This window comes from Gossypium arboreum, chromosome 2, assembly GCF_025698485.1.
Source record: "Gossypium arboreum isolate Shixiya-1 chromosome 2, ASM2569848v2, whole genome shotgun sequence".
Classification (NCBI taxonomy): Eukaryota; Viridiplantae; Streptophyta; class Magnoliopsida; order Malvales; family Malvaceae; genus Gossypium; species Gossypium arboreum.
In genome coordinates, this window is record NC_069071.1 from 105,665,144 (window position 1) to 105,680,232 (window position 15,089).

The window sequence follows — 15,089 nt, forward strand, 5'->3', positions numbered from 1 at the left end:
GATACTTGGCCAGTTCAACATAAACCTTATCATAAAGAAATTTTGAGAATTAAAAAAAAATAGAAGTATTTAATTTCTATAACTCAAGACGTAAAAAATATATATATATAAGAGGAATTAAATGCTTTCTTTTTTTGGTTCAAATTCTCATTAAAATTTACATTACTTTCCATTTTGTTATTCTTTTCTTTCTTTCTTTTTTCTTTTTGTGTTGTCTTTTTTGTTTTGTTTTTATTTTCAATTGAAAATCCTAGACATCGTACATAATAATTACCGATATTGTTATTTAAGGTGACTTTTCATGTCGATTTCGACATTAAAGAAGAAATTTCTTTTTTCTCGTTGATTTATATGGTTTAAATCTTCCAACGGTTCAAAATCTTTAGAAACAATGATCAAAGCTTCAAATTATTATTTCTACAACAGTTTATTTTTCTAAATATCACTGGTGCTTTCGTCGTAAAAAAATTATTTTTTTAAAATTTCCCGATGCCGCTAGTTTGACCCATTAAAAAATATATATTTTTTGTCTTTATTTGTCTACCGTAAATACTCTTATTTTTATTAGTTTACGAAAAATATATATTGGTATTGCTTGATACAGTGATGATATCCAAATTTTTTTTTTTTAAAGTCGATCATTAACTCGTAATTGAGGGTGATACAGCCAGCGTGTCAAACGACATTGGATTAAAAAAAAAAAAAGCAGTTTCTTATTAAGAATTCTGTTCGATAAATCGGGGGATATGGAAAAAAGAGAACGCATTCTAGTTGGTTATCTTAAACGGAGCGTTTAAGGTGATGAGTGTTTTTAGTGACACGGGGCGTTTTATGGGACTGTTGTAACTGCTCCGCTTGTAGCAAACTTCTTTGTCGCCGCCATTCCTTATGCCAATATACAGGAAAGGCATGGGAAATGATGAATTATGGAGGAAAATTTTTGAGGATTCCGTGTCTTCTTCTCTCTTCCTCTTCTTTCTCTTGTCTTCTGTTAATCAATTTCTACTGCATCAGTTAGATCAAATGAACGTTGTTTATATTAATGTTTGAGCTGTTAGTATTGCATTCCAACGTATCAGAGTTTCTTCTTTTTGAGCAATTAAAGGATAAGATTTGCACATGTGATCATAGTTTTTGATTGGATCTGATCAATTTTTGACATGGGTAAATTGCCGCTTGGTAAAAAAAAATTGCATCTGTTAATGAAATCTGTTTATGAACAATGCTATTTCTGCATCACAGAAAACAGAATAGCTGCAATTCTTTTGAAAGAAGCAGCCGAACGTAGACGACAAGCAGAGAGGGATGGCATCGATGTTTTTCTTCAGCACCCTAAAGTGAGGGGTCGCCCAAATTCACGGTTCCTCGCCGCAACTGTGCTTGGTTTACAGTAAGATCAGTTATAATGTTGAATGTATCGGACAAAATGTTGGAAACATGTGCTTCAAGAATAATGACGAATCCCCTATAAATGAATTTTTTAACTTTTACATTTTGATGCTAATGTGTGTAAATTATCTGGATATGTTTCTTCTCCCCTCTTTTTCAGCAAATAGAGGTGTTGAAGTGAATGAGATGTGGCGAGTTCGACAAAAGGAGATGGAACTAAATGATAGGCTAAAGTCAAGATCAAATGACCATAGTGGGAATAGCAGAACTGATGTGGATATTAGCATCCCTTATAGAAGCAGAAATAGGAGGCATGAGAGCAATGTTAGTTCTTCATGCTCATCAAGCAAAGCAGTAGCAGAGGGTAGTTATTCAAGGGAACATGAAGGTCTAAGAGACAATGAGATCGATGAATTTCTTTAGTCAAGGTTTGTACCACATTTATACAAAAAGTTGTTATGTTGGGGGAGAATTAGTGGATTCACATGATGAGTCTCTTTGCATGTGAAGTCACCCCTCACGTAGGCTATATATGTTGATTTAGATTTTTATCAGTAAAAAGTTCAATGGTTAAACCGATTTTAGGATGACAGGGCGAAGTGCAGTCGAGGTTCTATAGGTTCTAGGATGGATGAAACTAGACCTTATCTACCTACAAATTCCGCGTCCCTAGCGAAGCCGTCAACAAGCTGAACTGGAATGGATGATCGTGTCAAGTTGGGTCCTGAAAAGCCTTCTTCCCTGAAGTCTGATGAATCTTCTTCTGATTCAGATCCCCATGAACATGGAAAGAACGAAAAGGACCACCCTGAGAGATCAAATAAAAGGCACAGTAGGAAGCACAAATCTGAAGAAAAAGCTAGAAATAGGAAAAATAAGAGGACAGATCAGAAAAGAAGTAAACATGACAAGTGAAGTGAGTACTTGACAATTAATGTACACTACTAGTTTCTTATTTCTTGTCCCATGGTGCTGATTCATCATAAGCCTATATTGAGCTTTTCCTTCTTTCATCTCATTTTATACCACCACTGATCCAGACGTCTGACATGGTCATCAGTCGTCGTAATGATGATCTGTCTCGTCAAAGATCTCTTCCTGGCCAAGGTCATATTTTTAAAGCAAATGTGTGAGGTACTGTCGACAAAAATGGAATCAAGTTTGGTAAATATGGTAAGAGGTAATGGTACCTGTAAAAGCTCTTCAATGACATCTTCCATTGTTATTATGCCAACAGCCTCTTCTTCAGAGTGTGTTGGGAGTGGATTGCCATTTAGATGTAGGATGTCTGAATTCAAACCTTTTGTCCACTTCCTGCTCCGAGAACCACTTTTAAAAGAATTACTAGTGACGGGAAGGCTCTTCCATTTCTTAAATGAATGCTTTCGTCTTAAAGCACTCTCTCGAGGATGTTTTTCGCCATCAATGTCGACTTTCACTTCCGGCAAGGGACCTGTTTTGAAGTGGCAAAAATTGCTTTATAAATGTCCCTAAGGACTGCTAAGTCATCGTACGAGTGAAAATTTGGGGAAAAAAATGCCAGTGGCTAATACTTACCCTTGGCAGAGTTAGTAGATGGCGACTGCTCTGTCTTGTCACATCGTCTTACAATAACGGCCATGTGGCTATGACCCTTTTGAAATTCATTTAATATATCATATAATGGCAACGCCTCTTGAATCCTATAACATGCAAACATATATATTATTATCAACCAATGAGTAAAAGGGATAGATTGTGAATGTTTTTGCAGAATATGTCTATTTTTTCTGGAGTTCATTAAGTAAAAGATACCTTGGAATCCTTCGTATAGTAACCCTTTTCACAGGCACTTCATCTTCAGGGTGGATTGTCAATAAATTCTTGACCTTGAAGATTAAAAAGATAAATGACTTAATAAAACACAATCAGCCCTCAAAAATTAGAAAAATAATAACCTAAGGGATATGAAAAAGCTTATTAAGTACCAAAAAGGGGCTTACGACATATTCATGTTAAAGGGAACACTTAGAAAGAGCTGAAAATAATTTGTATCCAAAGAAAATGATTACCAAAATGACTCCAATAATGTTTGTAGGCTGCTCATAATAAACTGGTACTCTGCTATGCCCTTTCTCCAAAACTAAACTCATTAATTCCCTGTCCATAGATGTAATTATACTTGCAATCAAAGTCGAAAAAGAGATGCAATTGCTATATATCTATCTTTGTTGGTGATTTGCAGAAAATCATACCTGTCTAACTTGGCATTAATATCAATTGCAAATGTTTCAGATATGGGCGTCATGGCATCTTTAGCAGTTTTCTCAGTAAGCTCAAGTGCTCCAGCAATAATTGTTGTCTCATCATGCGTCAGTTCTCCACCTTTTCCGGCCTAATAAAGGATCATAAATCTCAAAGTTATGATGAAAGAAAGCAGATTCTCTTAAAGCAAGTATTGATGGGATAAATGACAACCAAGTTAATAACAACTGAATTCCAAAACAAGGTAATGTACCTATAGTATATCAAATAAGATACTAAGAAAGCAGTTAAAGCACACCTCATTGCCATGCAAATTTACTAGTGTTTTCAACTCAGCTCTCCGGAAAAGTGCAACATGTCTATGGCCTAGAAGAAAGTCCAACAGCTGAAAATCACTTAAGATCAGTCAAGAGAGCTATTTGCAGGAATTACAAGCTTGATTGTCATTCTCATAGTTAAAATGGCATACGAGGAATTATCGCAACACTCATCACCTTGCTTATTGGGTAGGCAACAGGAAAACAGATCCAAACAAGAACTTGAACAATAGGAGCCACTGTTGCACCAATTGCCAAACCGTATCGAGAACAAACAGCTTGCGGTATTATCTGCGCTTCCAAGAACAAATTTATGCCGGAGACCACGAAACAATTGTTAAACCAAGTATGGGGACCTTATGGAAAATCTCATGTTCCAGGTTCAACAAAAGTGAGTAATCTAATCAAAGTGGATTCTCACCTCACCAAACACAAGAATCAAGGTAACCGAAATTAGGATAGCACCCCATGCTGTGACCAGACCATCAAGGAAAATGGGAAGTGCCTGAATAAAAGTAACAAAAAAAAGGGTTCCAAAATCAAGAAGCTGGATCACCTGTTGAAGATGTATTTATAATAATATACCTCCATTGCAGCGGCATTGCATAGAAGTAGCGTACAAAGCAACAAATGCTGGTTTTTGACAACCGGCAATATCTTTGCTGTTGGAACGAGTGAATAAGTGATAAAGTTAGCATTGGCAGAGCATTGACTCTGACTATTGAACATCCATCATACAAAGCAAAATATGTCAAAAATTTCATTAATCATCACTTAGCTTTGTCATGTGATTTCCAAGTCTATCCTTCAAACTTTGAAGTATTTTTAGGAAAAAAAAAAAAAAACTGTGGACTACAAATTTCAATGAACAATCTAAATAATCAAGAAATAAACATTCTATGATTCCATTAATGATTCGTTCTCATAAATTAAAATAAATCATTGTTATTGAATACAAATAGAAACGCATTTTAAAATAGGAAATGAAGAAATACCGGCATGTTTACGATGAGTGGGAGTACCAGACTTGGCAAGAACCTCAAGATCAACAAGACTCAAGGACATAAGGCCTAAAGTAAGGCCGGACATCATCCCAGCGAACAACACCAACAATAGTATTATGAGTATGTGAATAATGAAATCGGTTCCGCAACATCTTACCTCCACCGCCATTGTTGAATTTTATCTGCTTGTCTCCAAACAGAAATAAAATTCAAAATGAAGTCGTAGAGCGGTAGTTAGGAAAAGGATGAATATTCCATTGCTAAAAGCATGTTATATGTGAAGAGGTGTGTGTCTTATTAGAAAATGGGAGGAAGGAGAGAAGATTGACAAAAGTAATAAGAAGAAGAAAGGAGTAAGCGGCCGATTTGGCTTAAAAAGGGTGGATTTGAGTGACATTGTGACATGTGGGCTGTGCTGTAGCTTGTGCTTCGTGACTTCAATTGGAATTTGGTATTTCCCAATTTCCAAATAATTATAATATTACCGGATTCTATCACATCGGGTGAAAAAAAAATACCCCAACCTATACTATTATATAATGTTAGAAAATTACTTATATTTTACTTTTTAATAAAATAATAATTATTTTATCTTACTTTAATACTTAAAATTATCTTCTATTACGGTTCAGTACATATTTTATAACGGAGTTTAAAAAAATCGATTACCATGTAGCAACTATTAAAATATATCATGTGAAATCCACTAATTAAAATGGGTCACGCTCCAAAAGATTTATTAAAATTGATAAGAAATAAATTTAAGTTCAAAAATAGAAAAATATTAAAATTAAATATTTTAAAAATATTTTGACTTTAACTGATTGTTGATCAAGGTTGACCAATATTGATCAGCATTGACCGTTTTTTTTTAACTTTTAAATATTTTTAAATTTTCATAATTTTAAAAAATTTAAGGTTTTGCAATTTTTTAAAAAATAAAAAATCTACACTTATATATTTTGAATTTTTTAAGTTTTAAAATTTTGAATTAATTTTTTTCAATTTCTAGACAATAAGTTAAACTCTTTCTACTTTTTGAAATTTTTTTATTCATTTTTAGAATATAGAACTTTTTAAAAAATTAAAATTTATTACAACTAGTGTAGAATATATATTTTTGAAAATTTCTAAAATTTAAATACTTTTTTCAATTTTATATATTATTATGATGTTCTAAAATTTGCATTTATATATATATTTTTAATTTTAGAAAATTTTATTTAAAAAATTATTTTAATTTTGATTTTTAAAAAATTTTAAATTATTTATGTATTATATATAAAATTTTAACTTTTTAATTAATATAATATAGATAATATTAAAAATAAAAAAGAAGACTGACGTGATGTATTCTAATAACATTATATGTTAGTCTTTATTTTTTAACGTTGTGGGCTAATTTGAATAATAAAATATAGTTTTAAGTATCAAAGTGAGAAGAAAAAAACACCAAAGTAAGAAAATATATATAATTCGAAAGCCAAAGTAAGCATTAAACCTAAATATTATTATAATATACAAAAATCTCTAAAGAGTTGTTTAATTCATCGAATATAAAATTATGACTTGTAATGCTATTTTTGAAATTACTTTACAATATTTAGATTTTAATATTTAGATAATATAAAATTTGCGACAGAATTTGAATTTTTAAAAGATATCTTATAATAAGACAAATTAAAATATATGAGTTATATGACGTGGGCAAAGCATGGACAATTAAAAAAGGACAGTAGAAAAGGATTTGGAAACAGATTTGATGTCTTCTTCTCTTTTTGGCCAAAAGCGGATTTGATGTCTTATCTGTCAAAGAATCAAAGAAAATCCATTTGGCAAAGGCATCATCAGTCGGCCACTGCATGGCTTAGCCCTCTCTTTTTCAGTATCTTCAATTACCTCTGCCCTGCTGCTTATTTATCATTCTTGATAACCAAGAAAATTGTAATCAGTCATTTGTAACCAAAGCTAAGCCATGCCCACCATTCTCTCTTTGATTTAGAGATTTATCATATTTAGTTTACAGAATGGTTAATATAGTATTTGGTACTTAAGTTTGATTTCAATATTCGATTTGATACATAATTTTTTTTTGTTTTAATTATGTATTTGAGTTTGGTTTCAATATTTAATTTGGTACTTGAACTAGTTCTTATCCCAGCTAAGTAGTTATATTTTTTTACTAGAGTAAGCCTGTCAAATATTTATCAAGGCAATTGGTGACATTTAATCTAAATACCAAATTATACATTAAAACTGAATTCAAGTACCAAATGACATATTAATCCTTTAGAGAAATTACAATGAGATTTTTCCACTATGTCTTTTGTTTTATATATTTCAAAATATTGTTTTGTTATATTTCATTATGTATTTTTTTTAATAAATCTAGACTTCTAACATTCGCGGATGTCAAAATTAGACCTAAAATATTGATTTGAGTAGTTATTGTTCATAGATCAAATCACCCAATTTAATTCAATGCGACCTCAACATCCATTGGTGGAGCCTTGGCCCCTTGATTAAATGATATAATTGCTCTTTAGGTCCCTTTTGAAACTAATACTTTAATTTAATTATTTTTAATCTTTTAATTAAATTTTGATCCTCTAAAAATTAATAATTTGATTTAAACCATTTTAACATAAAATATTTAACTTTGGCCTCTCCAAAAATTTTAATTTAATCTTGGCTCCCAACTCAAAATTCCTAGCTTTGCCCATACCATGGTTATCAAGGGGCACCCTATATATATATCCCACTCCCTTATTTTGCACCTAAATTTCTCAACCTAAACTTTTTAGTTAACCTTAAATCTTCAGGTCTGCCATCAATAGAAATTTGATGCTCTATACGAGCAAATAGAAGACAAATTACAAAGGAATACTAGAAATGTGCGACTTTTAGAATTGTGCAAGGGTTATTTGCCACTTTAGTTGAAAGATGGAAACTCTTTCATTTTTCATGTGATAAAGTGACAATAACGCTTAAAGTTATAACTTTAATAATAGACCCTTCAATCAACTAACAATTAATAATGATAATGAGTTCATTCTACTTATTCTCATCATATTATAAATTATTGGGCACAGTTTCCTTATAGAATAATCACTTATAAAGTTCACATAGTTGAAACCATTCACTAAACCACTATCATATGCCCATGCCACTCCTAATGAGATTAATTGATATGCCAGAGCTTGCATGTTATATATAGTTGAAAAAATGTTGCTAGCAGATAAGTCATTGCAACACTACTTACTAGTGTGCAATTTTGTTTTATTAACTCGTATATCTCAAAGTGCAATTGAATCACTTAATCAAAGTTTTGTAGTTTGAGTTGAGATTGTTTTATAAAAAGTGTGTAGATCTTTGAGGAGCATTTTGACTTAAATTGATAAAGGTCTTCTTCAACTTACGAAGTCATATGAATATATATTCAAGTACTAGAGTATTGATGATTTATTATTGTAACTATCTAAAATGATTCTGGATTATGATTTTTGAAATTCTAAGTATACTTTGACTCTTTTTTTCAACATATAATTACTTTTGAATCTAGAATTACATAAAGATCCGAAAGGTTAACCATAATTAACAAGACTCTAGGGTGGTGAGGCGACCAACTCAATGTGGAATATGTAGAGACAAAGGCCACAATTGACATTCAAAGGCTAGGAACAATGGGTGGTGCAATTGATAATTAAACTATGACTTTTTTGTTAATGAATTAATATTTTATTTATTGCTAAATTTAATTATTATTTACGGTGAGTTTTAAGTTTTGAAGGGTTTAATTAAAGTTTCAAAACTTTTAAAGGGCTTAATGAGAATTTTTAAAATTTTTAGGGTCTAATTAATTTTTTTACAAATTTTAAGCTGCTTAACAAGACTTCACAACATTTTGAATGAATCATTAAAATTTTCAAAAAATTTAGGAGGTATAATAAGGGGCTTCATGAGAATTTCCCAAAATCTCACCATGGCTTCAATAACGATCTGCCTTTGCCTTAAGAAGTTTTTTAAAAAACAAAAAAAAATTATTATTTAAATTTAATGACAACTCCTAGTGAGATCGGTTTCATTTTTTCGGTTTTTTTTATTCAAATTTTTTATTTTCTGAATTAAAACCGAATCAATAGACATAAGAAATCGATTATTACTGAACCATATTAAATCAATTTGATTCGGGTTTCCTAATTATTTTTGGACTTTGAGTTTTTGGACTTTATTTAGATAAAATTATTTTGGATTTGAACTTTTCAACTTTAATTAGATAAAATTATTTTTAGATTTATTAGACATTATTTGATAACTTTAATTTTTTTCAATTATACATAAAATATCAAGTACTATATTCATATAAAAATAATCTCAAAATCAATAATTATAAATGTTTATTAAAAATATAATTAAACACTAATTTAATCACTCTCAATCTTCACCAAACATAACCAAATGTTAGATTATTTGTATTTTATAACTCTTGTGCTATGTTTGGTAGGAACATTATTTTTACACATGCTTTAGCATATGGGTTAGCAATAAACTAATTTAGTCGGTTACATTTAGCTACTCTTATGACTTGTTTTTAGCTAAGAGAATGAAAATTTTCGCTTATTTTAAAGATGTTTTTTTTACAAGAGTTTTTACTCATTTATCTAATTTCAAGTTTAAATTTGTATTAATTATTTTTATTTTACTTCTAACAATTGTAACACATGCGTAATAAATAAGCTTTTTCTCATTTTATTTTCTTCATATTATTACACTAGTAATCAAAGTAGGCATTAATATGTAATGACTAAAAAAGAAAAACTCAACTTGGAAATATTAATAATGATAACCAAAATTTTAACAACAATAATAATAGAAAAAAACACACAGTACATAACAAGTAAAAAGAGATGAACACTTGAATTCTTGAAAGTTTTAACAATAATAATAAATAAACAATGAATTCGTGAGACTGAAATTGAAATTAGATTTAATGTTTATTCTTTTATTTTATTATAGAATATGTAAGAGTATAATAAAACTATATTTAAAATTTTGAAGCAATGAGTTTTGTTTTGTGCTTTAAATGGATTTTTATATCGGATTTATATGTTTAAAATATTGATTTTTTTGAAAATTAAACAATTTTTAAAAACTTTTCAATATCCAATAATAAAATAAAATGGAATTAAATTGAATTGATGTGATGTGATTTAATGATATTATCTAATCGAAATTAAATTAAAATATAAAAATTTGAATTGAATTAAATTGCCAATTGGATTCGAATCCTCTCAAATTTTGTCATTGGTATGCCCTACATATATTTGTCCTTTAAAAGAAGTCCTATTGATACATAGAAGGGGTAAACGATGAACTGATTTGTCCAAAAAAAAAAAAAAATACTACTGTTTTAATAATATGTCTAAGTTTATTAGTAATGAAAATAAATCTGAATTTCGGACATGATATCTAAAGGTAAAGCGAACTTGAGCCCAAGGTAAAGCCAACGTATGGTCCATAGATAGGGATGGTAAAAAATTCTGATTTTGACCATTTTGATTTGATTGGATTCGTTAATATTAGAATTTTTTTTTTAAAAAAATTGAGTTCAAAGAAGGTAAAGTGACATTAAAAAAAATAATCAGGTTGGATTAGATCGGGATAGGGGTAAATCTATCCCGCTCCATCTCAAGATATTTGTAAAAATACTCCTAATATATATATATGTATATATATATATATTAAATTTTACTTTCAATAAATAAACATATTAAGTTTTAAATCTAAACTCAAAAAATTAATCTTATTTACTTCAAAATAAAAATAAAACAACTAAATTAAATATAGATCATGTTAAGATAAAATCAAATGTTCTATTAAATTTCGAGTTTGGATACATGATAAAATTTTTTAAGAGTCAAGATCAAGTCGAAATCGAAACGAATTGATTATATTTTGATTTGTTCACCATTCCATAGTGACATCCCTATCAATAGATACAATCATAATTAAGATAAAAAAAAAGTGGAAATGATTTCTTTTGGCTAGACAGAACCCTTTTTTTGACTTTTTATTTATTTATTCTAATAATATAAAAAATAATAAATTATTCGAAATAAAATAAATTAATTATTTAATTACAAAAATAGATATAATGTAGAGTAACCAGGCAAAAAATACTAGTCAGGCGGCACCGGCTGATTACTGTGTATATGATCTATTTTCATAATTAAGTAATTAATTTATTTTTTTATATTATTAGGGTAAAACACCTAATTATATTTTTCTTCAAAAAAAAAAAGTAGGCCGACAAACTAATAAAACCTGCTGGCTATTCGGATTTTCCGACAGGGAATCTTCTGTTTCCCTTTAAATGCCAAATGGATTGAACAAGTGTTTATATACTTTGGATCTAAGATTCTGTAATTAAAAAAGAAGAAGAAGAAAACGATCTGTTTTATTAATTAAACAAATTGAAATAAAGGTGAATAAAATATACTGGAGTGAAGACCAGATACAGATCTGGATCGTGCCCTAAGTAAAGCCCATAAAAGAGTAGCACTTCAATTCTTCAAATCTTTTTTTTTTTTTTTTTGCTTCAGGTAAATCTGCTTTGTGATTGCTTCGTTGCTTGTATTTGATTACAACACTATTATTAAAGTCTTTGTTTTAATTCTTCGAATTATCCTTGTCCTTTATCCTTTTCTTTTTCATGTTAAATTTATCAAATGATTGTTGCAATAATTGTGCTTGTTTCTTCATTGAGAAAGTATAATTGGGTGTTGAAGATTATGGAAAGATATTGGATTTCATTGGGGTTAATCGTTATTTGATTGTTAATTTGAACTGGATTTTGTGATCATGATGAAGCATCTTTAGGAACTGTTGCTGTAGCCAAAGCAGTTTTGTAGGGTTGAGGATTTTATTATTTGGTTGGTTGATGAATTATACTTGCTTATAGAAGAAGGAAGTTGGTAGATGGAATGTTAATTCTACTGTCTGCCCTTTTTTTTTTTTTAACTTCTTTTTACGATCCAGAGAATCCATGAAAGTTCCATTGGTAATATCTTTGTAGATTGTGATACATGAAAAACGGCCAGTTTTCCGAAAGCTAATCAAGTATAAATGTTATCACCTTTGTTTTGCTTAACTTTAAGATGAAATAAACTATTAGTCGTGATTCTTTTTACTAATATTTAGTTTTTATATTATTATTTATTACAACACAAGTACTGCCGTTGCTGATATTTGATATTAGAAAAAGGGTGAAGGGTTTTGATATATAAGCTATTACACAATGTCTTATAAGAATCTTGATAAGGTGCTTCTTGAACAATTTTTGCAATTATGAAGTGAGTTTGTGAATGTCACTGATATCAAGCATTGAAGAACTGAAATAAATGAAAATAATTGAATTTTTTATTCACAGATCATGATATCAAATTGAAAGTTAAAGAGTTTTGAAATGTTTCTTTTCCTTTTATGAAGATATTTGAAGATTTATAGTTACTTCTTTGTCACCAACAGAAGCCATAATACATTGCAGTCTTATCACTGTTATATAACCATGTCAAGGAGGCCTGTAAATCCTGCTCGGCGCTTTGCTGATGGCGGAAGCATCCCTTTTGTTGGCTCAGTACAGTCTAAGACACGTTCATCACCATTCTTATCTATTGGGCTTTTGGTTGTGGTAGCTTCAACTTTCATCTTGCTTTTTGTCGTCTTTGTTTTCTTCATTTATGTCACTTTGTGTTAGAATTGAACTGTCAATAATGGTATTTTTGGTTCGCTGCCATGTTCATTTTCTTGTTCTTCATCTCTGTCAGCTTTCTTAATAGAATGTTTTTAGTTATACTGTAAAGTGCACCTAAAATGCAAGAATAATGATCAACTCGCGTATTGAAATTTCAGGGTGCAATTCTTCTGATTGGCTATTTGCATTATGGTTCAGGTTTCTTTTTTCTGCCCTCTTTTTGAACTTTTTTTTCTTAGATGCAATACCTGAGTTATTATGGTTCATGAAATAATCTCTATATCAGGCTAATTGAGCTACTGAGATTGAAAAATACTAGCTCTTGTCTTCCTACATGACTTGTAGTTATGTGCTTCCTTTTATTTCTGTTTTCAGTTAATTATTTCTTTTGTTGGTTTCCAGGGCAATCCACCAGTGTAAAAGAAGCACCAAGTAAAGTTGAAGGTAAATGCTTATATTATCTTCTTATTATAGTTCCCAAGTTTCTGAATTATTGGGGTACGAGTATGAAGTGGTGTTGATCTATGATGCTGCAGTGCAGTCTATGAGTAGGTTATGCAAGAATGACTTTTAGAATGAATCAGTAAAGTTTCCAAATATTTCCTGTTTGGTGTTCTGCTAGTTGTATATTACTAAATGATCTGTAAATGGGAGTCTCAATATTGAAATGCCCACCTAAATGGATTTCCTAAATTTTGGAACTTTATCAATCATCTGCAGTTCGATAACACTTTAGGGTAAATTTACTTTTACATGCATATTTCTTTCATTGGCACTTGTAAATGGTAGAATGAAATGGTAATTTTTCTCTTGAGGATTCAAGGTTTCAACTATTCAATTTATTCTCTGCCTTTCCAAATTGTTGGAGTGTCCATTTCCCAAAAGGAAAGATGAGGAAGTTCGTACTGCACATTTTGATGAATTTGCAGGTGGTTCTTCATGCACATTAGAAGTTCAGAGAGCACTACCTGTTCTGAAGAAGGCTTATGGTGACAGCATGCATAAGGTACTGCATGTAGGCCCAGATACTTGTTCAGTGGTCTCTAAGTTATTAAAAGAAGATGATACTCAAGCCTGGGGTGTGGAGCCATATGACTTAGATGATGCTGATGCTGGTTGCAAAAGTCTTGTGCATAAAGGCATCGTGCGTGTGGCAGATATCAAGTTTCCTCTTCCATACCGTGCAAAATCCTTTTCCCTAGTCATTGTGTCAGATGCCTTGGATTACTTGTCTCCTAGGTACCTTAATAGAACTCTTCCAGAACTGGCGAGGGTATCATCTGATGGTGTTATTATATTTTCTGGTAATGTCCTCATTGTGTTTTGTATGTTTGAAATAAAATAATATTTTATTTTCAATATTTGTCTGCATGTACTAAAAAGAAAACCAAAACTCAAACCTGATTTGACTAGGGCATGGAGCTTTCGTTAGCTACTTTATGTGATGAAATACTAACTGGGCTGAGATTGCTAATTTCTATACTAATCAATATCATAAAGTTAATGGCACCTGACTTTTTTTAAGTTCTTTAATATTGCAATCTTGCATGCTACTTTTATGTTTCATAGTTACTTAATTCAGGTTCTGTACTTTCCTGCTGATGCATGTATGATTCCTTGGGCAGGTTATCTAGGTCAGCAGAGAGCTAAGGTTACAGAGCTATCCAAATTTGGTCGTCCTGTAAGTGTGATTGATCACATTTTGTATTTTGACTAGAGTCTAAGGTCAACTTGAGCTAAGATAAGTTAGCAGTAGCATTTGCTTGAAGTGAAGCAATGAGGCCAAATATGCTGTGGGGTGCTCTGAATTTTCTTGCAATGCAAATGAATAAAACCTGTGGGATTTAAACTTGAAGAAGCTTTCTGATACTGTGAAATCTATGTTTATTTTTTTTCATTTTTGTGAAGGCCAAATATCGAAGTTCAACTTGGTGGATAAGATATTTTGTTGAGACTAAACTAGAGGAGAATGAAGCCGCTGCAAACAAGTTTGAACAAGCATCAACGAAGAGGTCATACAAGCCAGCTTGTCAAGTTTTCCACTTAAGGTCGTTACATTAATGGTATCAAGTTGAGACATTCCACCAATCAAGTCGGGCTCATCGATCTGAAAAGCATCCTCCTTTTACCCAAAGGGCAAACAGTGTTGTGATTAACAAGGCCTTTGGAGTAACTCACATTTTTGCTTGAAGTTTTAATGGTGGAAGTGGGTTCACTTTGAAGTGTACTACATCATGTATTATTATTTCTAGTCTCCAGACAATTTTTTTTTTTTTTGTTTTCCAAGTGAGTTTTTATGTCATCCCAATTTTCTGTTTTTTTTTTCCTTAAAATATTTGTGTTCTACACATTTTGCCCAAGTTCATCGTTTTGGGCCTCGGC

General features: G+C 30.8%; 2 protein-coding genes and 1 pseudogene across 5 annotated transcripts; 2 read left to right on the top strand and 1 right to left on the bottom strand.

Moving 5' to 3' along the window:
* Window positions 1–662: 662 nt before the first annotated feature.
* On the top strand, window positions 663–2,375 carry LOC108462836 (uncharacterized; annotated as a pseudogene).
* LOC108462826 (DUF21 domain-containing protein At2g14520-like) lies at window positions 1,571–5,307 on the bottom strand. Its single transcript, XM_017762728.2, has 11 exons — window positions 4,946–5,307; window positions 4,536–4,612; window positions 4,372–4,455; window positions 4,128–4,241; window positions 3,932–4,018; window positions 3,624–3,763; window positions 3,441–3,528; window positions 3,184–3,257; window positions 2,947–3,071; window positions 2,580–2,842; window positions 1,571–2,487 (listed from the first exon to the last, which is right to left on the bottom strand). The coding sequence occupies exons 1-11, from the start codon at window positions 5,121–5,123 to the stop codon at window positions 2,446–2,448; spliced, it is 1,272 nt and encodes a 423-aa protein (XP_017618217.1). The 5' UTR covers window positions 5,124–5,307; the 3' UTR covers window positions 1,571–2,445.
* Window positions 5,308–11,205: 5,898 nt separating this feature from the next.
* On the top strand, window positions 11,206–15,040 carry LOC108466954 (probable pectin methylesterase CGR3). 4 transcript variants are annotated; one of them, XM_053025114.1, is made up of 7 exons: window positions 11,206–11,556; window positions 12,443–12,638; window positions 12,866–12,905; window positions 13,110–13,151; window positions 13,637–14,011; window positions 14,333–14,388; window positions 14,616–15,040. In XM_053025114.1, exons 2-7 carry the CDS (start codon window positions 12,522–12,524, stop codon window positions 14,766–14,768), a joined length of 783 nt encoding a protein of 260 aa, XP_052881074.1. In that variant the 5' UTR covers window positions 11,206–11,556; window positions 12,443–12,521; the 3' UTR covers window positions 14,769–15,040. The 4 variants fall into 4 exon arrangements, with proteins under 4 accessions (XP_052881074.1, XP_017622844.1, XP_017622845.1 ...); XM_017767355.2 differs by having other exon boundaries at window positions 11,209–11,556; window positions 12,443–12,644; XM_017767356.2 differs by having other exon boundaries at window positions 11,209–11,556; window positions 12,482–12,644.
* The last annotated feature ends 49 nt before the right edge of the window (window positions 15,041–15,089 follow it).